This window comes from Protopterus annectens, chromosome 2.part1, assembly GCF_019279795.1.
Source record: "Protopterus annectens isolate FY-2018-M chromosome 2.part1, PAN1.0, whole genome shotgun sequence".
NCBI classification, from domain to species: domain Eukaryota; kingdom Metazoa; phylum Chordata; order Ceratodontiformes; family Protopteridae; genus Protopterus; species Protopterus annectens.
In genome coordinates this window covers 387981701-387996700 of record NC_056729.1, presented here as the reverse complement: position 1 = coordinate 387996700, position 15000 = coordinate 387981701, and the positions used below count along the sequence as shown (strand labels likewise).

The 15000-nt window shown below is 35.4% G+C and overlaps 1 protein-coding gene across 2 annotated transcripts in view; it reads left to right on the top strand.

The window, feature by feature from the left end:
• Positions 1-15000, top strand: part of KLHL2 (kelch like family member 2) — a 1417988-nt gene that overhangs the window by 1196059 nt on the left and 206929 nt on the right. For both annotated transcript variants that reach the window (XM_044062211.1, XM_044062210.1), the window contains one exon: positions 2525-2665. In XM_044062211.1, the coding sequence (XP_043918146.1) occupies positions 2525-2665 (141 nt within the window). The remainder of the gene's footprint in view (positions 1-2524; positions 2666-15000) is intronic.

Genomic DNA, 15000 nt, shown 5'->3' with positions numbered 1-15000 from the left:
AATTCATGGCTATAGACCGCATGGATCTTGGACCTGGGGGGGGGGGGGTCCTGTTGTTCTGTACTTGGAATATAAAGAGTTAAAGTGGCAACTTAAATGCAATGCCACACAATATCCAGGTTTAAATGAGGTGTCATCCATTGCTAGTGTCCTCAGACTGAAGTCAGAATTTATGCTATAGGCTTTTAATAGATTATAGTCAGCCCCAACAGGCTGAAATTGTATGAATTTTATAACCTGGCAATTTTTTGAGGGGTTGAAGATGGCTGTCTGATTGCAGTGTGTTTTATTTTTTTAGTGTAAGGTGTTATAGTGCTATACACACACACACACACACACACACACACACACACACACACACACACACACACATATATATATATATATATATATATATATATATATATATATATATGTAGCATTGTCACCTCACAGTAAGACGCTGTCTGGTTCGATTCTCAGCTAGAGCGTCATCTGCGTGGAGACATGCGTGAATGGGCGTACCTTCGTTGAAGGTTGTGCGTCAGGGCTGGTAACTCGGCATGTAAAAATCAACTACCAATCATTAGCGGACCGGAGTTCCGCTGTGGCAACCCCTAACCGGGAAAAGCCGAAAGAAACAAACAAATATTATGCATATATATACATGTATATATCTATATATCTATATATCTATATATATATATATATATATATATATATATATATATATATATATATATACACACACGTTTTTCGATTAATCAATTGAATGTTACATTATATTATATTTATATTATTTTATTTCATCTCATTCTTTGTGATTATGTAACTAATTTTTTTATGGATAACTTAATATTGATTTTTTACATTTCATTTTGTGTCAAGTTGGGTAGGGAGTTTTGTCTTTAAGAATCCAGGATTAGTTAATTGATATGGGTGTGTTTATACATACATATATAATGTGCTGGTGGACTGATTCATTTTCAGTTCTGATGAAGTCAACAATTTACAATTGGCAAAAGCGCTCAACTTGTTATAATAAAGGCTCTTCTATTATCAGTTTCGGTGTCTGTCTTAGCCTGGTGTTACAAGTTTGTGGTTGTGTTGATATTTCATATATATATATATATATATATATATATATATATATATATAAAATAAATATATATATATATATATATATATATATATATGTATGTATATATATAAGCCTGCTTTGAATGAACGAAATCCCACTTACCCAACACAGAGACAATGTCAAGGACAACGCATTTGAACGCCTTTTGGAACACTGACTGAAAACTCCAGGTAAGTAACCACTGGCTACCATGTTGAACTTTGCCCCTTTCCCCACTAGTGCGATTTCAGAGTTGGTATATAGATAGATAAAGATCTTCTTTTTCATGGACACTTAGCTCTTACCTTATTTCAGTGTTGTATTTACTAATTAGTAGTATCAAAAACTTTGTTTTATATTCCTTTGCTTCATTCCCTCTTCAAAGTCATTCCTTAATTAGGGTTCTTGTTTCCATAATTTTGCTCCTTTATTTATTTAGTTCCATTACTACTACTATTTCATTTGTTTTTTATGTTTCTACTCACACCTTAGTTATTTATGAGATATGGGTGAAACATACATTACTTTAAATGTTGTTTTATGCTATGTTGAATTGTACTAAGAAATTGCTTTCTTTCTTTATTTTTTTAATACTTTATTCATTCTTTGTTGACCAGCTTCATCCCACTAGGCTAGTCGCCTCATTTGGGAGAGGCAAGAGGTGCTATTTATACTACTCAGCGAGAGGGCATCAGGGAGCCCCTTACTCTTTTCAGTAGATGCTGTGGGTTCTTATACATTCACCTGAGCTACTACCAACTCAAACAGATGGGACCTTTGTTTAACATCTTTTCCAAAGGGCAACTCACACAGGAGATGCAGCATCTCCTTTGTGCTATGTTGCAGTGTCAGCAGTTGATCTAACTGGTGTGGGAATAGAACCCACAGCCTTTTGAACCAAGTGTTGCCCCCATTTGCACCACTGACACTTTCTCTGCCATATTCATTACTCTTTTTCAGGGAATTTTGGCTTAAGGGACTGAAGAGAATGCTCACCAAAGTGAGATTAAAAGGGAGACATGGGCATAGTTGTGAGCCAGTGCTGACCTCTGCAAAAAAAAAAAAGAAGCAACAGCTGCTAAAGTTTCAGGCTGTGGGTGGTAGAAGGTGAGGTGAGATGACCAAAATGTTATGAATTACTGTTGCGGTGACTTTTAATCAAACCGGTACTGTTACAGGTAAGTATCATTAAACTAGAACTGTATTTTCTTGTCTCTTCTTTTGCTTTTGTTTAAAGATTTTTGTAACTTTATCTTATTTATTTTTATTTGCTGTAACCTCTGTTTTGCTTGCAGCAGAAAGTATTTCCTGAAACTTTGGCAGGAGATAGAGCAAGCTGTATTACCCCCTTTCTAACAGAGTGGAAGTGAATAGTGTTTTAGTAGTTATGCACCTTATTGCCAAGCTTTTTTTTTTCTGTTTCAGGTGTGGGTGTGTTAAATGGTTTGCTATATGCAGTTGGAGGTCATGATGGTCCGTTGGTCAGAAAAAGTGTGGAAGTATATGACCCTGCCACCACTTGTTGGAGACAGGTTGCAGATATGAACATGTGCAGAAGGAATGCAGGTACATTATTGTATTGTGATTCTCTTGTCGTCCCAATGCACTATAACCTTTATTCTTTTTGATAGTAATGTTATACTAATTTTCTTATTTATGTTGCAGTGTATTCTAACCCCATACACATGCTGGCTTTGTAGTTCATAATCAGACTTCTAGACTATCATGAAATCCACACATTTTTAATAATGGATCGCATGTAGCTGTTATCCCAGACTGATTCTGTATCATTTTGTCAAGAGTAGCTTTGCTGAAACAAAAATGATGAAAGTACGTTTGACTGAAAAAACATTTTGTCAAAAGTTGTTGAATTCTGTAGATGGTATTTCTGGTATTGATCCTGATAATGAGAGTTGTTAGTGGCCACAGTTTAGAAGATTTTATGTGGATTTGCAGTGCTGACTCTCAAATTGCGTTCCCAGATTTGATGTTTGTGTTTGGGAGCCAGCACTGATGTTTTTCTTTTCTCCACTGGTGTACAGCCATGGAGTTGATATATAATTTAGTGGGGAATGGGGAGCTTAGCCCCCTCCCCACTTGGGTGGAGCGGGGGGGGGGGTTACCCCCCCCCTGCAAAAATGCTTTTTGTGGCATGTATGTCATGTGGAATGTCTTTGCCAAAAAACGCTTTTTAGTCAAATGTGCTTTCGGTCATTTTTTTCTTCCATTTGTGATTCATTCAAAACTACCTTTAACAAAATGATGCACAGTCCCCAGGATATACATTACTTTTGTTTGGGTCGTATTTAAATTTTTAAGCCCCATTTTCTTTACATTGTTCCAAGAATCCATGATAGTGATAGAAAATGTCTGAGGTTGCACTTGAAAAGCAGTGTTGTCTTTTTTAAATAATCATGTCATATTTAAATGAAAATGTTAGTACTTAATTTGTGGTATCTGTAGCTGAGTTTTTCTTTTTGCTGTACAGAATCATGTTAGTAGGTGTATTTGTTTTGCAAAGAAATTTTCTTGAAGTAGTCAAAGCCATAAAGCATTATCCTTGACTAAGAATGCTGTCTTTGTGCTGCTAGTGCAAGCTTTTCAGTGTATACCCAACTAGTATCACAGCTGCCAGCGCATTGATAGCTCATGTGGGCCGTCGCTTGCTTTATTTAAAGGAGCTAAGTTAGCATAGTCCCACTGAACAGTGACTTTAGGAAGTGTTTTAAATTCCATGTGTGAATAACAGATTTCCTTATAACTTTTTTGAACACCTTTACTAAATTATCTCTTAAGGCATAAGCACACACACATTAATAGAAAAGAAAGCAAACCATAATAACTACTTACATTGTACATCACATATGTTTTCTTTCTGTATAACTGTTATTAATCCAACATTACATTATTTGCTAAATTCCTGCCTTCCCTTAAACCTAACCCCTCTCCTTGAATGTTATTCTGCTTGTATTGTTCCCACAGATACCATTTATTTCTATGTAATATGCTCCTTGTCTTTTCTAAAGATCTGTTTCCCATTTTTTTCTCTCTTTTGTCATATTCATTACTTCAGGTAAAGAAGGTTTAGACTTTTATTTCCATTTTCTAGTAATTGCTTTTTGGCAGCCAACAGAATTAAACTTAGCAAGGCCTTACTGTGTGTAGGCGATTAAGATCCTGCGTCCCCGATGAATAGAATCATCTCCTTAATTTTACCCACTTGCTCACCTAATATTTCTGACATAGTGCTCTAGGTATTTTTTTTAAATCTGTCAACTTATTACACTCCCAAAACTTCTGTTTGTAGTTCTGTAATTATTCCCCATCACACACATTTTCAACATATGCTGTCTACCTGAAGAAAAATAAATGTCTAAATGTTTTTATTAAGATTTTACAAGTAAATAAAATATAACATTACAGTATGTATAGAAATTAAATAAGAAAAATCAAGCAGTGCAAAAAAAAAATAACAAAAGCAACTATTTACAACAGTGTCTACTATACATGAAAGGATAAAAAATTCAGTTTGTTTATGAAGTAATCTTTCATTTCCAAATATCCAATGACTGTTAATTTAACAGTTGTTTGAGTTTTAGGAAGTGGTAGTTCTTTCCATGATCGTCAGTAATTCTAGATGTCAGACTACATGGTAAAAAAATATTCCATCGATGAAGTTGATTCACTTTTCCAGTTTTTGGTGATTATTTTCCTTGCAGGTGATAAAGAAGTGAGTGGTTTACTTTTTTTAAATGAAGAAATTGGAGTATTAAATAAGATTAATGATTTACTTAGAGTAAATTTATCACTAAATAGAGCCAATCAAAAAATTAATATAATTCCAAAATGGTTTACATTCCATTCATTAAAGCAGAATAAATCATATGTTACCATTCTGCTTTAATGTTTAACTTGCATCTCCAGCATCTGACATTTTTCTTATACATTAATTCAGTTTTGTGTAGAGTGATAAATGCTTTATGCATAAATTTCCAAGAAAATAATTTCCATTTTAAAGATGAAGTGAATTGTTTAGAGGATAGTATCATTTCCTTTTCATCCTCACTTGGATAGTAATTATTTATGAATTTAAAATAATCCCAGTAATTTTCTTTGTAGTATTCTGTATTATTTTTAGTCTTCTTAAAAATTTCGACAGATGCCCTTTTTGTGTAATATTTTGAGGCATCAAAATGATTAGATCATCAGTGAATTTAGGAACTGTTTTTTTATTGATGTTTGCATTAGATTTACTTTCTTCTCTATTGAGCATCGACAATTTATTTAACTTACTTTTTAAAATAAAATCTAGAGAATGTAATTTTTTTTTATCCATCAACTGATAACGTTATATTTTTGTCTTTAAATGTAGTCATCGTGGCTACATTAAATGTACATATATTGTTTTGTACCAGGCCAGACAGAAAAAGCAGAACCTGTGTTGAGCACTTTCGTCAATATGTACTGTTTTAGGTACAATTAAATCCACCTCTAATAAACTGACACATCTTAGTTTCAAAAGAAAAACTATTACCAATGTATGAACATTATCAAATGTAATAAAGAGTAATAAAATTCAAACAAACCCAAAAGGCAGAAACAAGTTTGAAAAACAAAGATTAAAGGCAGGAAGGTTATTCGGGGGTTACCTGAGCAATGTAGTACACATTTAATGTTCAGTGTTTCATTAAGCCCAAGGAAAGAATCAGCCCCAGCAATAGTTGCCACTTCAGTTCACGTACTTCCAGCAAAATATCAATACCGCTATAAAATCATCAAGTTGTTCAAGCACTATGAATGTAAACTTATGGAAGTTTGTGCACTATAAACTATGCTTGCTTAATGCATTTCACAAGTCCTTTTTGCGGATAGTTGCACAGTTCTCTTTTATTGTACTACAAAATCTTCAAGAGGTTTTTGCTATGTAGAAACTATTACAAGTGTCACAAACTCCAACATAAACTACATTTGTGCTACGGCAATCAAAACATCTGTGGTATGCTACATTAAAATTACAGTGTTGGAAAACAAACTCTGAACCTATGCAAATATAATTACAAACAACACAAGAGCTGCATGTGAACATGCCTGGTATCTTATCAGCATTAACATTCTGTTCAAGTAAAAAAGGTTGATCTTAGTGTTTAAAAGAAATGCGTAATGACTTTGTTCTTTTGTGGGAGAAAGTAGGTGCATCTCCCAGAATAGCAGCAATGTCTGTGCTGCTTCTAATAATTTCCCAGTTCCTATACAAGGAAAAAGTCGGCGTCACTGCTAGATGGTTGTTTCACCAAAAAGGTCAGAACAATGGAAGTAGATAAAGTGAAATCCCAACCACGATGAAGAAATGCAAAAATCTTCAGTATAAATCACTTCAGGCTAAATAGAAAAACTCCAATGGCATATATAATCCGAAAAGCTTTATTTACAAAAAATGAGCGCTTTCACGTGGTCCATCCACGCTTCTTCAGATAGTAATCACTGAACAGCTGTTACATATTTATACATCCGCTGAGCGCGGGAAACTAATTAATTAAGATAAAATAATTCCTTATTTTTAAAAACTTTATATTTAAAATTGTGGACATTATACATTATATATAAACAGAAATGTATATAATTCCTACATATCCAAATATAAGTTAAAAAAGGAAAAGCAAAAATCATATGTATTGATAATCATGTTGCGTAACAGTGTGTTGTATGCAATATGCACATTCATTATGTTTAAATTTCACATAGTTCCGATAGCAAAGCCAGTGAAACATATTTTATCTATATATACTTTTAGATAAGATGTGTCATGAATCTATCTAAAGATACAATAAACATGAATGAATCATGTAAGTAATTGATATAGATGGTTGAAATAAAATAAAACAATAGACAGCAACTATAGCGCTATCCACTCTCAGTAGTAAGCAAATTTCATATTAAAATAACTATATGTACAGATCTAGATATTATTATAAGTATGTATATTAATAAATAAGAATTAATAATACTATTAAATACATATATATATTATATATTTATGTATACATAGAAAGTGAAAATGTTTATATTGCTCAGTATAAAAAATTGATAATGGCTATTAAATACATATATATGTCACATATCTATATGTACATAAAAAGTAAATGTATGTATATTACTCAGTATGATAAAATCCATATGAATATATATATATATATATAAAATAAAAAGGAGTATCTAATATATATATATATATATATATATATATATATATATATGTATCTAAATGTGCCCATAAAGAATATATATATGGGCACATGTAAAACAATTACTTTCTAGATATTAGTACAGGCTTGATAGATAAGTAATTATTTATACCTGGGGGTATATGTGCGCCCAACTTTAATATCCAGTTCAACTCTGCAAGAGCCAAATTATTCTCCAAATCCCCACCTCTGTTGTTCTGTGATAACACTTGTAAAACCCTGAAACAAAATAAGTGAGTGGGATGTTCAATAATATGTTTAGCTAAGGCATTGGTTTCCACAGTCTTGCGGATATCATATAGATGGTTAATATATGCGTTCTTGTAGCCTCCTCTTGGATAGTCCTACATAGAATGCCTGGCATATAGTGCATGTGGCAAGATAGATTAAATTACGTGTATTACAATCAGCATAGAAACGCGGATTAAAAACATAACCAGTATGGGGATGTTTGAAAATTTGTACTTCTGTTATATATTTACATCTATTGCATCTGTGGCATGGAAATGTGCCTTTATTCAATGGATAAGGGCTATTTATTCCTTCATCTTTCCTATTAGCTTCAATGTTATAGTCACCACACAAAATCCTTTTAAGATTCCTACTGTTCTTATATAGAAATCTGGGATTCTTACCCACAATGTCTTTGGTTTGCAAATCAATTGTTAAAATGTGCCAATTATCTATAATGACTTGTTGTATGTTCTTGACGTCACTAGTATATGTAATGGTATATTTTAAACATCTATCAACTCCATCATCCCTTGTGTTGTTATTAAAAGGATGTTTGTTATAGTATGTATGTTTGTATTTATTATCTTTTTTCATAGATATTTTATGTCCTAGGACTTCTTGTTTGATATGTCTAACCATATCACGATCATAGCCTCTATCAATGAATATAATTTCCATAGAATGGGCCTCTTTCAATAAATATTCAATTGTACTACAAAGCCTAAGTATTCTTATGAACTGGCTTTTCACTATGCCATAAAAAGTATGCCTAGGATGCATACTATCAGATGTCAAAATGGCATTTTTCCAAACTGGTTTCCTGTATAGAGTGGCGGCTATATTACCCTCTGGTGTTAATGTAAGTGTAACATCAAGAAAATTTATTTCTGTGGTAGAAATTTCTTTAGTGAACTTTAGGAAGGTGGTAGTAGTTCCTAGATATTGTAAAAATGTCTCCAATATTTCTAAGGTACCCTCCCAGATAATTATAATGTCGTCCACAAAACGCTTATAGAACTTAACAAATTTGAATTTCTCATTATTAAAAAGGTATAGTTTTTCCCACCAAAGGACTACCAAGTTGGCGTAAGTATTTGCACAGGGGGTGCCCATGGCTACCCCCCATTTTTGCAAATAGTAAGTATCGCCAAATATGAAAGCATTATTTGTAAGTACTAGATCTAAAAGCTGACATACTAAAATAACACTGTCATTAGAAAAAATAGTCTCTTTAGTTAGAAGATCTCTTATATAATCTATACCGATATCATTCGGTATCGATGTGAATAAATTCTTTATATCCATTGTTATTAATATATTTTGTCGTTTGTTATTTAGCTGTAACTTTTTTATACTTTTAAGCAGATCATAAGTATCCTTAAGTATAGTACGGAACTGATCCACTACTGGTCTTAAGGTGTCTTCTAAAAAAATAGAGACATGTGCTGTAGTCCAGTTTTCCCCTGATACAATAGGTCTAAGGGGGACGGGATATTCTTCTTTGTGTATTTTAGGTATCCCTTTAATTAGTGGTATGGTGGGATATTCTATATACAGAAATTCATAAACTTCTGAAGTTATTTGACGACACATAAGGAGGTCATAGAGAACATCTTTCACTGTTTCCACAATGTTGGTTACTTCTTTTAAAGTTATAGGAGTGTATGTATCAACTTCAGATAACATATCCAACATACTTGTGACATATACATGACTATCCAAAACTACCACTCCCCCTCCTTTATCTGCAGGTTTTACAACTATGTGTGAATTCTGTGCGAGTTCATTGAGAGAACGTACTTCTGCTGGTGTAAGGTTGTAAAATCTACCTTTTTTGGTCACATTATTAAACGGATGATAATATCTGTTTTCACAAACCCTTAAAAAACATTCAATGTGTGGTGGCATAGTCGGTGTAAAAACACTTCTATTTCTATAACGTTTAGGTTCCTGTTCATTACTGGTATTAGTATTAAATAACAATTTTAAGCTTAATGTTCTACAGAATAATCGTAGATCAATCAGCGTAGCTGTTAGTGTAGCAGGAGTCGCTGGTATGAAGCTCAGCCCTCGATTTAAGACACTAATGCTTGATTCATCCAAAGTATGGCAAGAATAATTATAAAGCAAACTAGGAGTCAGTTTTTTCTTCTCCTGGTCTGTGCGAACTGTTCCGCTGAGTATTTCCTCTTGTGGGAGTCCCTGCTGTGAGACCGCCCTCTTGCTTGTTGCGCAAACTGCCGTTTCTGATATGGTAAAAAAGTTACCGATGATGGTAATGCGCTAGAGGTATTCTTAGGGATAGCTCCCGCAGCTGGAGCTAATGGATGAGTAAAAAAGGCTTCTTGATTAGGAGGAGGTGTGTCAACTATAGTGGCTTCGTTGTTATTAGCTCCCAGTTCCTAGAAGTAATGTTGTGAATCTGATTTAGGTCCATACTAATTGGAAGTGGGAAGCTGAGGGTGCATCCCAAGCCATTGTTTTGGTAGGTAACCGGGGGGGGGGGTCCTACTAGTATTCTGACTGGGTGCTTGAGGTGTTTGGTCCAAAAATGTTTGGTTGGATATTTGCTGTAAACCATGTGTTAGTATTGGTCTGAATTTAGACCTTCTTGATTCACAAACTTTGGTGAAAATATTATCCAGTAAAGGCTTTGGGTAATTTCTGTCTGTGAACAAGCTAATCAGGAAGTGGCCTTCTTTGTAGAAAATGTCATTCTTACTGATAATTCGGGAATATCTAATGAATTGACCTCTTGCAATATTCCTTTTCATTCTTTCAGATTCAAGTTATCTTGCTGTCCTACTTGCTGTTTGTTATACAGAGCAAAACTTAAAAGACTTATTATAGCCCAAGAACACAACATAAACATGTCAGCTTTTATCAAGGACAGTCATTACTCATCATAAAATAAATTACCAAGTGTAACTGATGCTGTCTTTTTCGGAGTGAGTCTACCAGTCATTATTTTCTGTAAATTGTACTTCATAAATCCTTTTAAATGTGTTAACAACCTACCCATCACCTTACCAAGTACTAATGCAATGACTGAGCAACTATTTTTCAGTCTGTGGTGCTTTTGTCTCCCTGAGTGATAGCTGTGCAGTCTTCTTGATGGTGGTTCTTTGATCTCCATTGATTTCCATGGCTAGTTCCTTTAATACCTCTGTTGGTAACCCAGCTAGTTATTATACCTTATCTTCTTTTAACGTGCTCAACTTTTCTTCACAGTTTTTCGTAAATTACAACTTAACTCTTCCACCATGCCTTTACCTCTTCCATGAGTGTTTTTTTCTCTAAAATGGCAGCTTTGTTTGACAAAACTCTTAACAAAGCACTGATGGTGTCTTAATTTATCTCTTTCCCAGCTGAAATATTTAAGTGTTTTGTACAGGAATGTGTCAACCTTCAAGGCATTAGTCAGTTGTTGGACCGCAGTGGATACTGAAAAGTCGATAGAATCTTTCTAGGCCAGGTTTCTGAAGTGTGAACAGTTAGGTGAAGTGATTGAGCAGTTCATTTATTGGAACAGGAAACATATTCACACTTCGGCAGTATATTTTGCAGTAGCATGAGAAGTTACAAGGTATTACAATCACAGGCCGCAAATTAAGTAATCCCATGTGACCTGCTTCACATTTGCAAAATCATTTACACCCATTTAAAAGATCCAAACCTCCATTTTGACATACAGAGAGCTTGCTATAGCAGAGTGGATATCTCCCTCCCAAAGATTTCCTCTCCTGTGGATAAACTTACCCTTTATATTTAGCTAAGATGCTCGCGCCTATTTTCAATACAACCACAAATGAACATACCTTTGAAAGGAACCTCACTATGAGGAGTGTTCCTCACTTTGCATCTTGAAAAGTCTATGTTCCGTGTCCTTCCACATTGTGTCACATTTGTGCTTTTTTTTAAACTACTGTGCATGGAAGATCATTCTGAATCATAGTAGTTCATCAGAAGAACCTGTCTAGGACTCTGCTTCCCAGTTTGTTGTTAGCAAGCTGTTAGTAAATATTCCACATTTTGCCCATTTGTTCCACATTATAATAAATGTAATATCCTCATCAGACCAATAATTGAGTACAGTGCACCTTTTGTCATGTACTTGACCAGGCACTTGCAGCAGCTGGAGCTGCCTTAGCGGTTCCTTTAAAAAAAATACAGGATTTAAACAACATGTCCTATACGGATAGACTAAAAGCCCTATCCCTTTTCTGTGTCTACTACCAGCTATTAAAGGGTGATCTAGGCCTAACCTACAAGGCACTCACAAAATCAGCCCTGATGGAACTGTTACCATTCTCAAGACAAACTGTGCGAGGGTCACCCAGTCTAGAGATCTAGACCTGGTATGTGACATGAACAAAACATGCTGGAGAGACAGATATCTGTCTCAGAGATTATTCCTTATCTGGAACAGGCTTCCTGTTCATGTAGAGCAGAGTCCTTCCCTGACTCTCTTCAAATGCAGTTTAGATCAATAGATTGGTAATTGTAAATTCACTCCTGGGGTGGTGCCCATGTGCCTTATGGAGAAAGGGCAGTCTGTAAAATACTCAAGGGCATAGGCACAAACCTAAGCTATCCTCTAGCCCTTAGGAATCAAAAATGGGTAAAATTTGAGTAATATTGGCTAGGCTTGTAAGAGCTGTTAAGCCTTTAGCCTAGTAATCTCCCATGAACCTGTGAAATAGTGTTATCCATTTTGGAGATGGAAGGTTGAGAGCTTTGATGGGTAAACATAAATTCACCCAGGGTTATCCCTTCTATCCCTAATAGAAATGGAGACTAAATAGTGGAATTTGTGGTAGCTAGGTTCTAAATGCTCTGTCTGATCTACAACTTGATAATAACCTATGAAACTATTAGAGGAGGTAGAGCAGTTGTTGGATAAACTAGGTAAAGGTAAGTCACTTAGACCTGATGGCTTACCTGGATAAACTAGGTAAAGGTAAGTCACTTAGACCTGATGGCTTACCTGGAGAAGTGTATCTTGAAACTTCTGAAATTTTTGGAATAATTGCACAGCTATAGATTACTTTTTCTTAGTTCAGCTGACTTCTCCATCCTAGAGGCAGGTAGTTGCTGTCATTTTTAAACTTGGTAAAGACCCTTTTCCATTAGGTGCATACCAAACAATATCTGTTTTCAAACCTACTAACCAAACAAAGCTAATCATGATAAAACCAGACATTGCCATCCCTGTTTGTGTGTTATTAGAAAATGGTGTTAGTTGTGTATATCGTTTATTTATATATGTATCTGTCTGTGCATGTTTGGGTACTTGTGTTCATCTACTTCACTATTAAAACATAAAAGTTTATTTTATCTTGTTGGTATGTTGCAGCTTTAGTTTTTCTGTTTAACTTTCAGTGTTGCTGCTGTTAGTAGTAGTTCTATATATTTAAAGAATAACATCACTGTAATTCCCTTTCCCAGAATGCATTTCCATCCCTAGAGAATAGTCCCTGTCATAACTTAGCAGTTTCTTCCATTTTGTGGCATTTATATCCTAGTCTACTTCCTCAGTGCACACCATACTGGGGCTGAATGAAATCTCATTCTTTCATAAGGACTTTGTCACAGATGAAAGTAGTTTGCTAAGAAAATCAAACACAGCAAGCTAGCTTTTTAGTCACACCCACTGACTAAAAAATTCACAACTGCTTAACTCTGTGCTGTCATGTAAAGCTGCATTCTTTCTCTTTACTTGGGGCTGTAAATCCATTAAGCCATGTAATGTCTGAATCACAGAGAACTTCAGTAATTCGCTGAGTTTTGCAAGCCATGAAATAACATTTGGGCTGTCTGGGTAAGGAATATAGGACATGGAAACTCACTAAATATCACTTTATAAAAAGGTGAGGTTGTCTCACTTATTTCTTTGTTTTTTATAACTTTTCATAGATAGTATAACCTCTATCTAGGAAACGCATGTAAGAGCCACTGCAGAAATGTTGCTGATATTTTTACTGGGAATTCTCATACTTGACCGTATTACATACTGCTTCAATTATAAATGAATGGGACATGAATCTGACAATAACAGGGCAGAATGTTGGGATCTCATCAGCTGTATACTCATAGTGAACTATGGCTGAGTAATTGCTTTCCAAGAAAGCAAGATCATGTCAGCATGTTAGCCCTCATAAAGGGCTTCCAGGGTAAGGAAAAAAGTTAAAATTAGTAATAGATGACCTTTCTTGGATAGCTGTAGCAGTTTTCCAAAAAGATGGGTTATCTTACCAAATAACATGGACTTCCAGCTAGGATACCAAAGCCAAAACCTTCTGTAGAACCATATGTCCAACCTATGACCTAAGCCCATGGGTGTAAGGATATGTAAGTAGATGTATGAGTGTAGAAGCCTCCGACTGTCTCACTACTAGCCTAAATGCAGGTCTTGCACCCACCTGTCTGTTCTACACATGGTCATTGGTATCATTGGCCTTCACTGGTTCAGATAAGTGCCCATTTGGAGAACCCTCTTTGTTTTTTTTTCCCTTAAAAGCTTTGGTGTTTGCAGGTTTAGTAGATGTCTGCTAGGAGGGGAAGGTGTGCTACTGGTAGACAGATTCTCTACAAGGATCTTCACTCCTAGTGCCTTTTCTGTAACTGTTAGTATATCAAAGAGGAAAAGTACAGTACCCTGCACCTTGCCTCTTTATTTTTTCAACCCACACTAATTAGAGAAAATCTTTACAGCATCTTATCTCTTCAAACTGCAGTCAGCACACAGCTGTGTGCACTGCATTACTTCTGCTCTATGCTTCCCCCTTGTAAGGTGATCTGCCTATATTCTAACATTGTCATATACTCCACCACACTTACATTGTACATCCCTCCTTTTTTTGCGCTATTTTTGTTCCAGTGCCTGCTGACCATGTTTGTTACTGTTAAGACATGCCCATCAATACCCCAGCCACAGGGAATGCTGCCACTGCTGGGGCAAAAGCAGTCCAGTGGGGCTATAATTCAGGCAGCCATACTTTTCATCCTCGCATCTGTGGTACGAGGATGTTTTTGTATGTAGTCTAGCTCCTCCACTGGATATGGGAATGTGTTTACCTGCATCACTGTGATGCACTGGACTCATAATGCCTTCTACTTGCAGGTGAACACACTCATACCCACCAAGAGGTGGCTTGGTGAGCTGAAGGTCCATCTTCAGGACATACATTTGCATCACCCCTTCTCAAAACCCGAATAAGTCATGCCCAGTTTTTCCTGCCACTTCTGCCAAACATCCAAGCTAATAATTGAACTTGAGTCATTTAGGCCATAGCTTTATCACTGTGTACCACCAGAGCTGGCTATATGTGACTCCTTTGTATTATGTCACTACAGCCAACAGCACATAAAACTCTGTCTCATGTCACCACCAAAATCCAAATGCTTCTGTAGCCACTGTGTTGT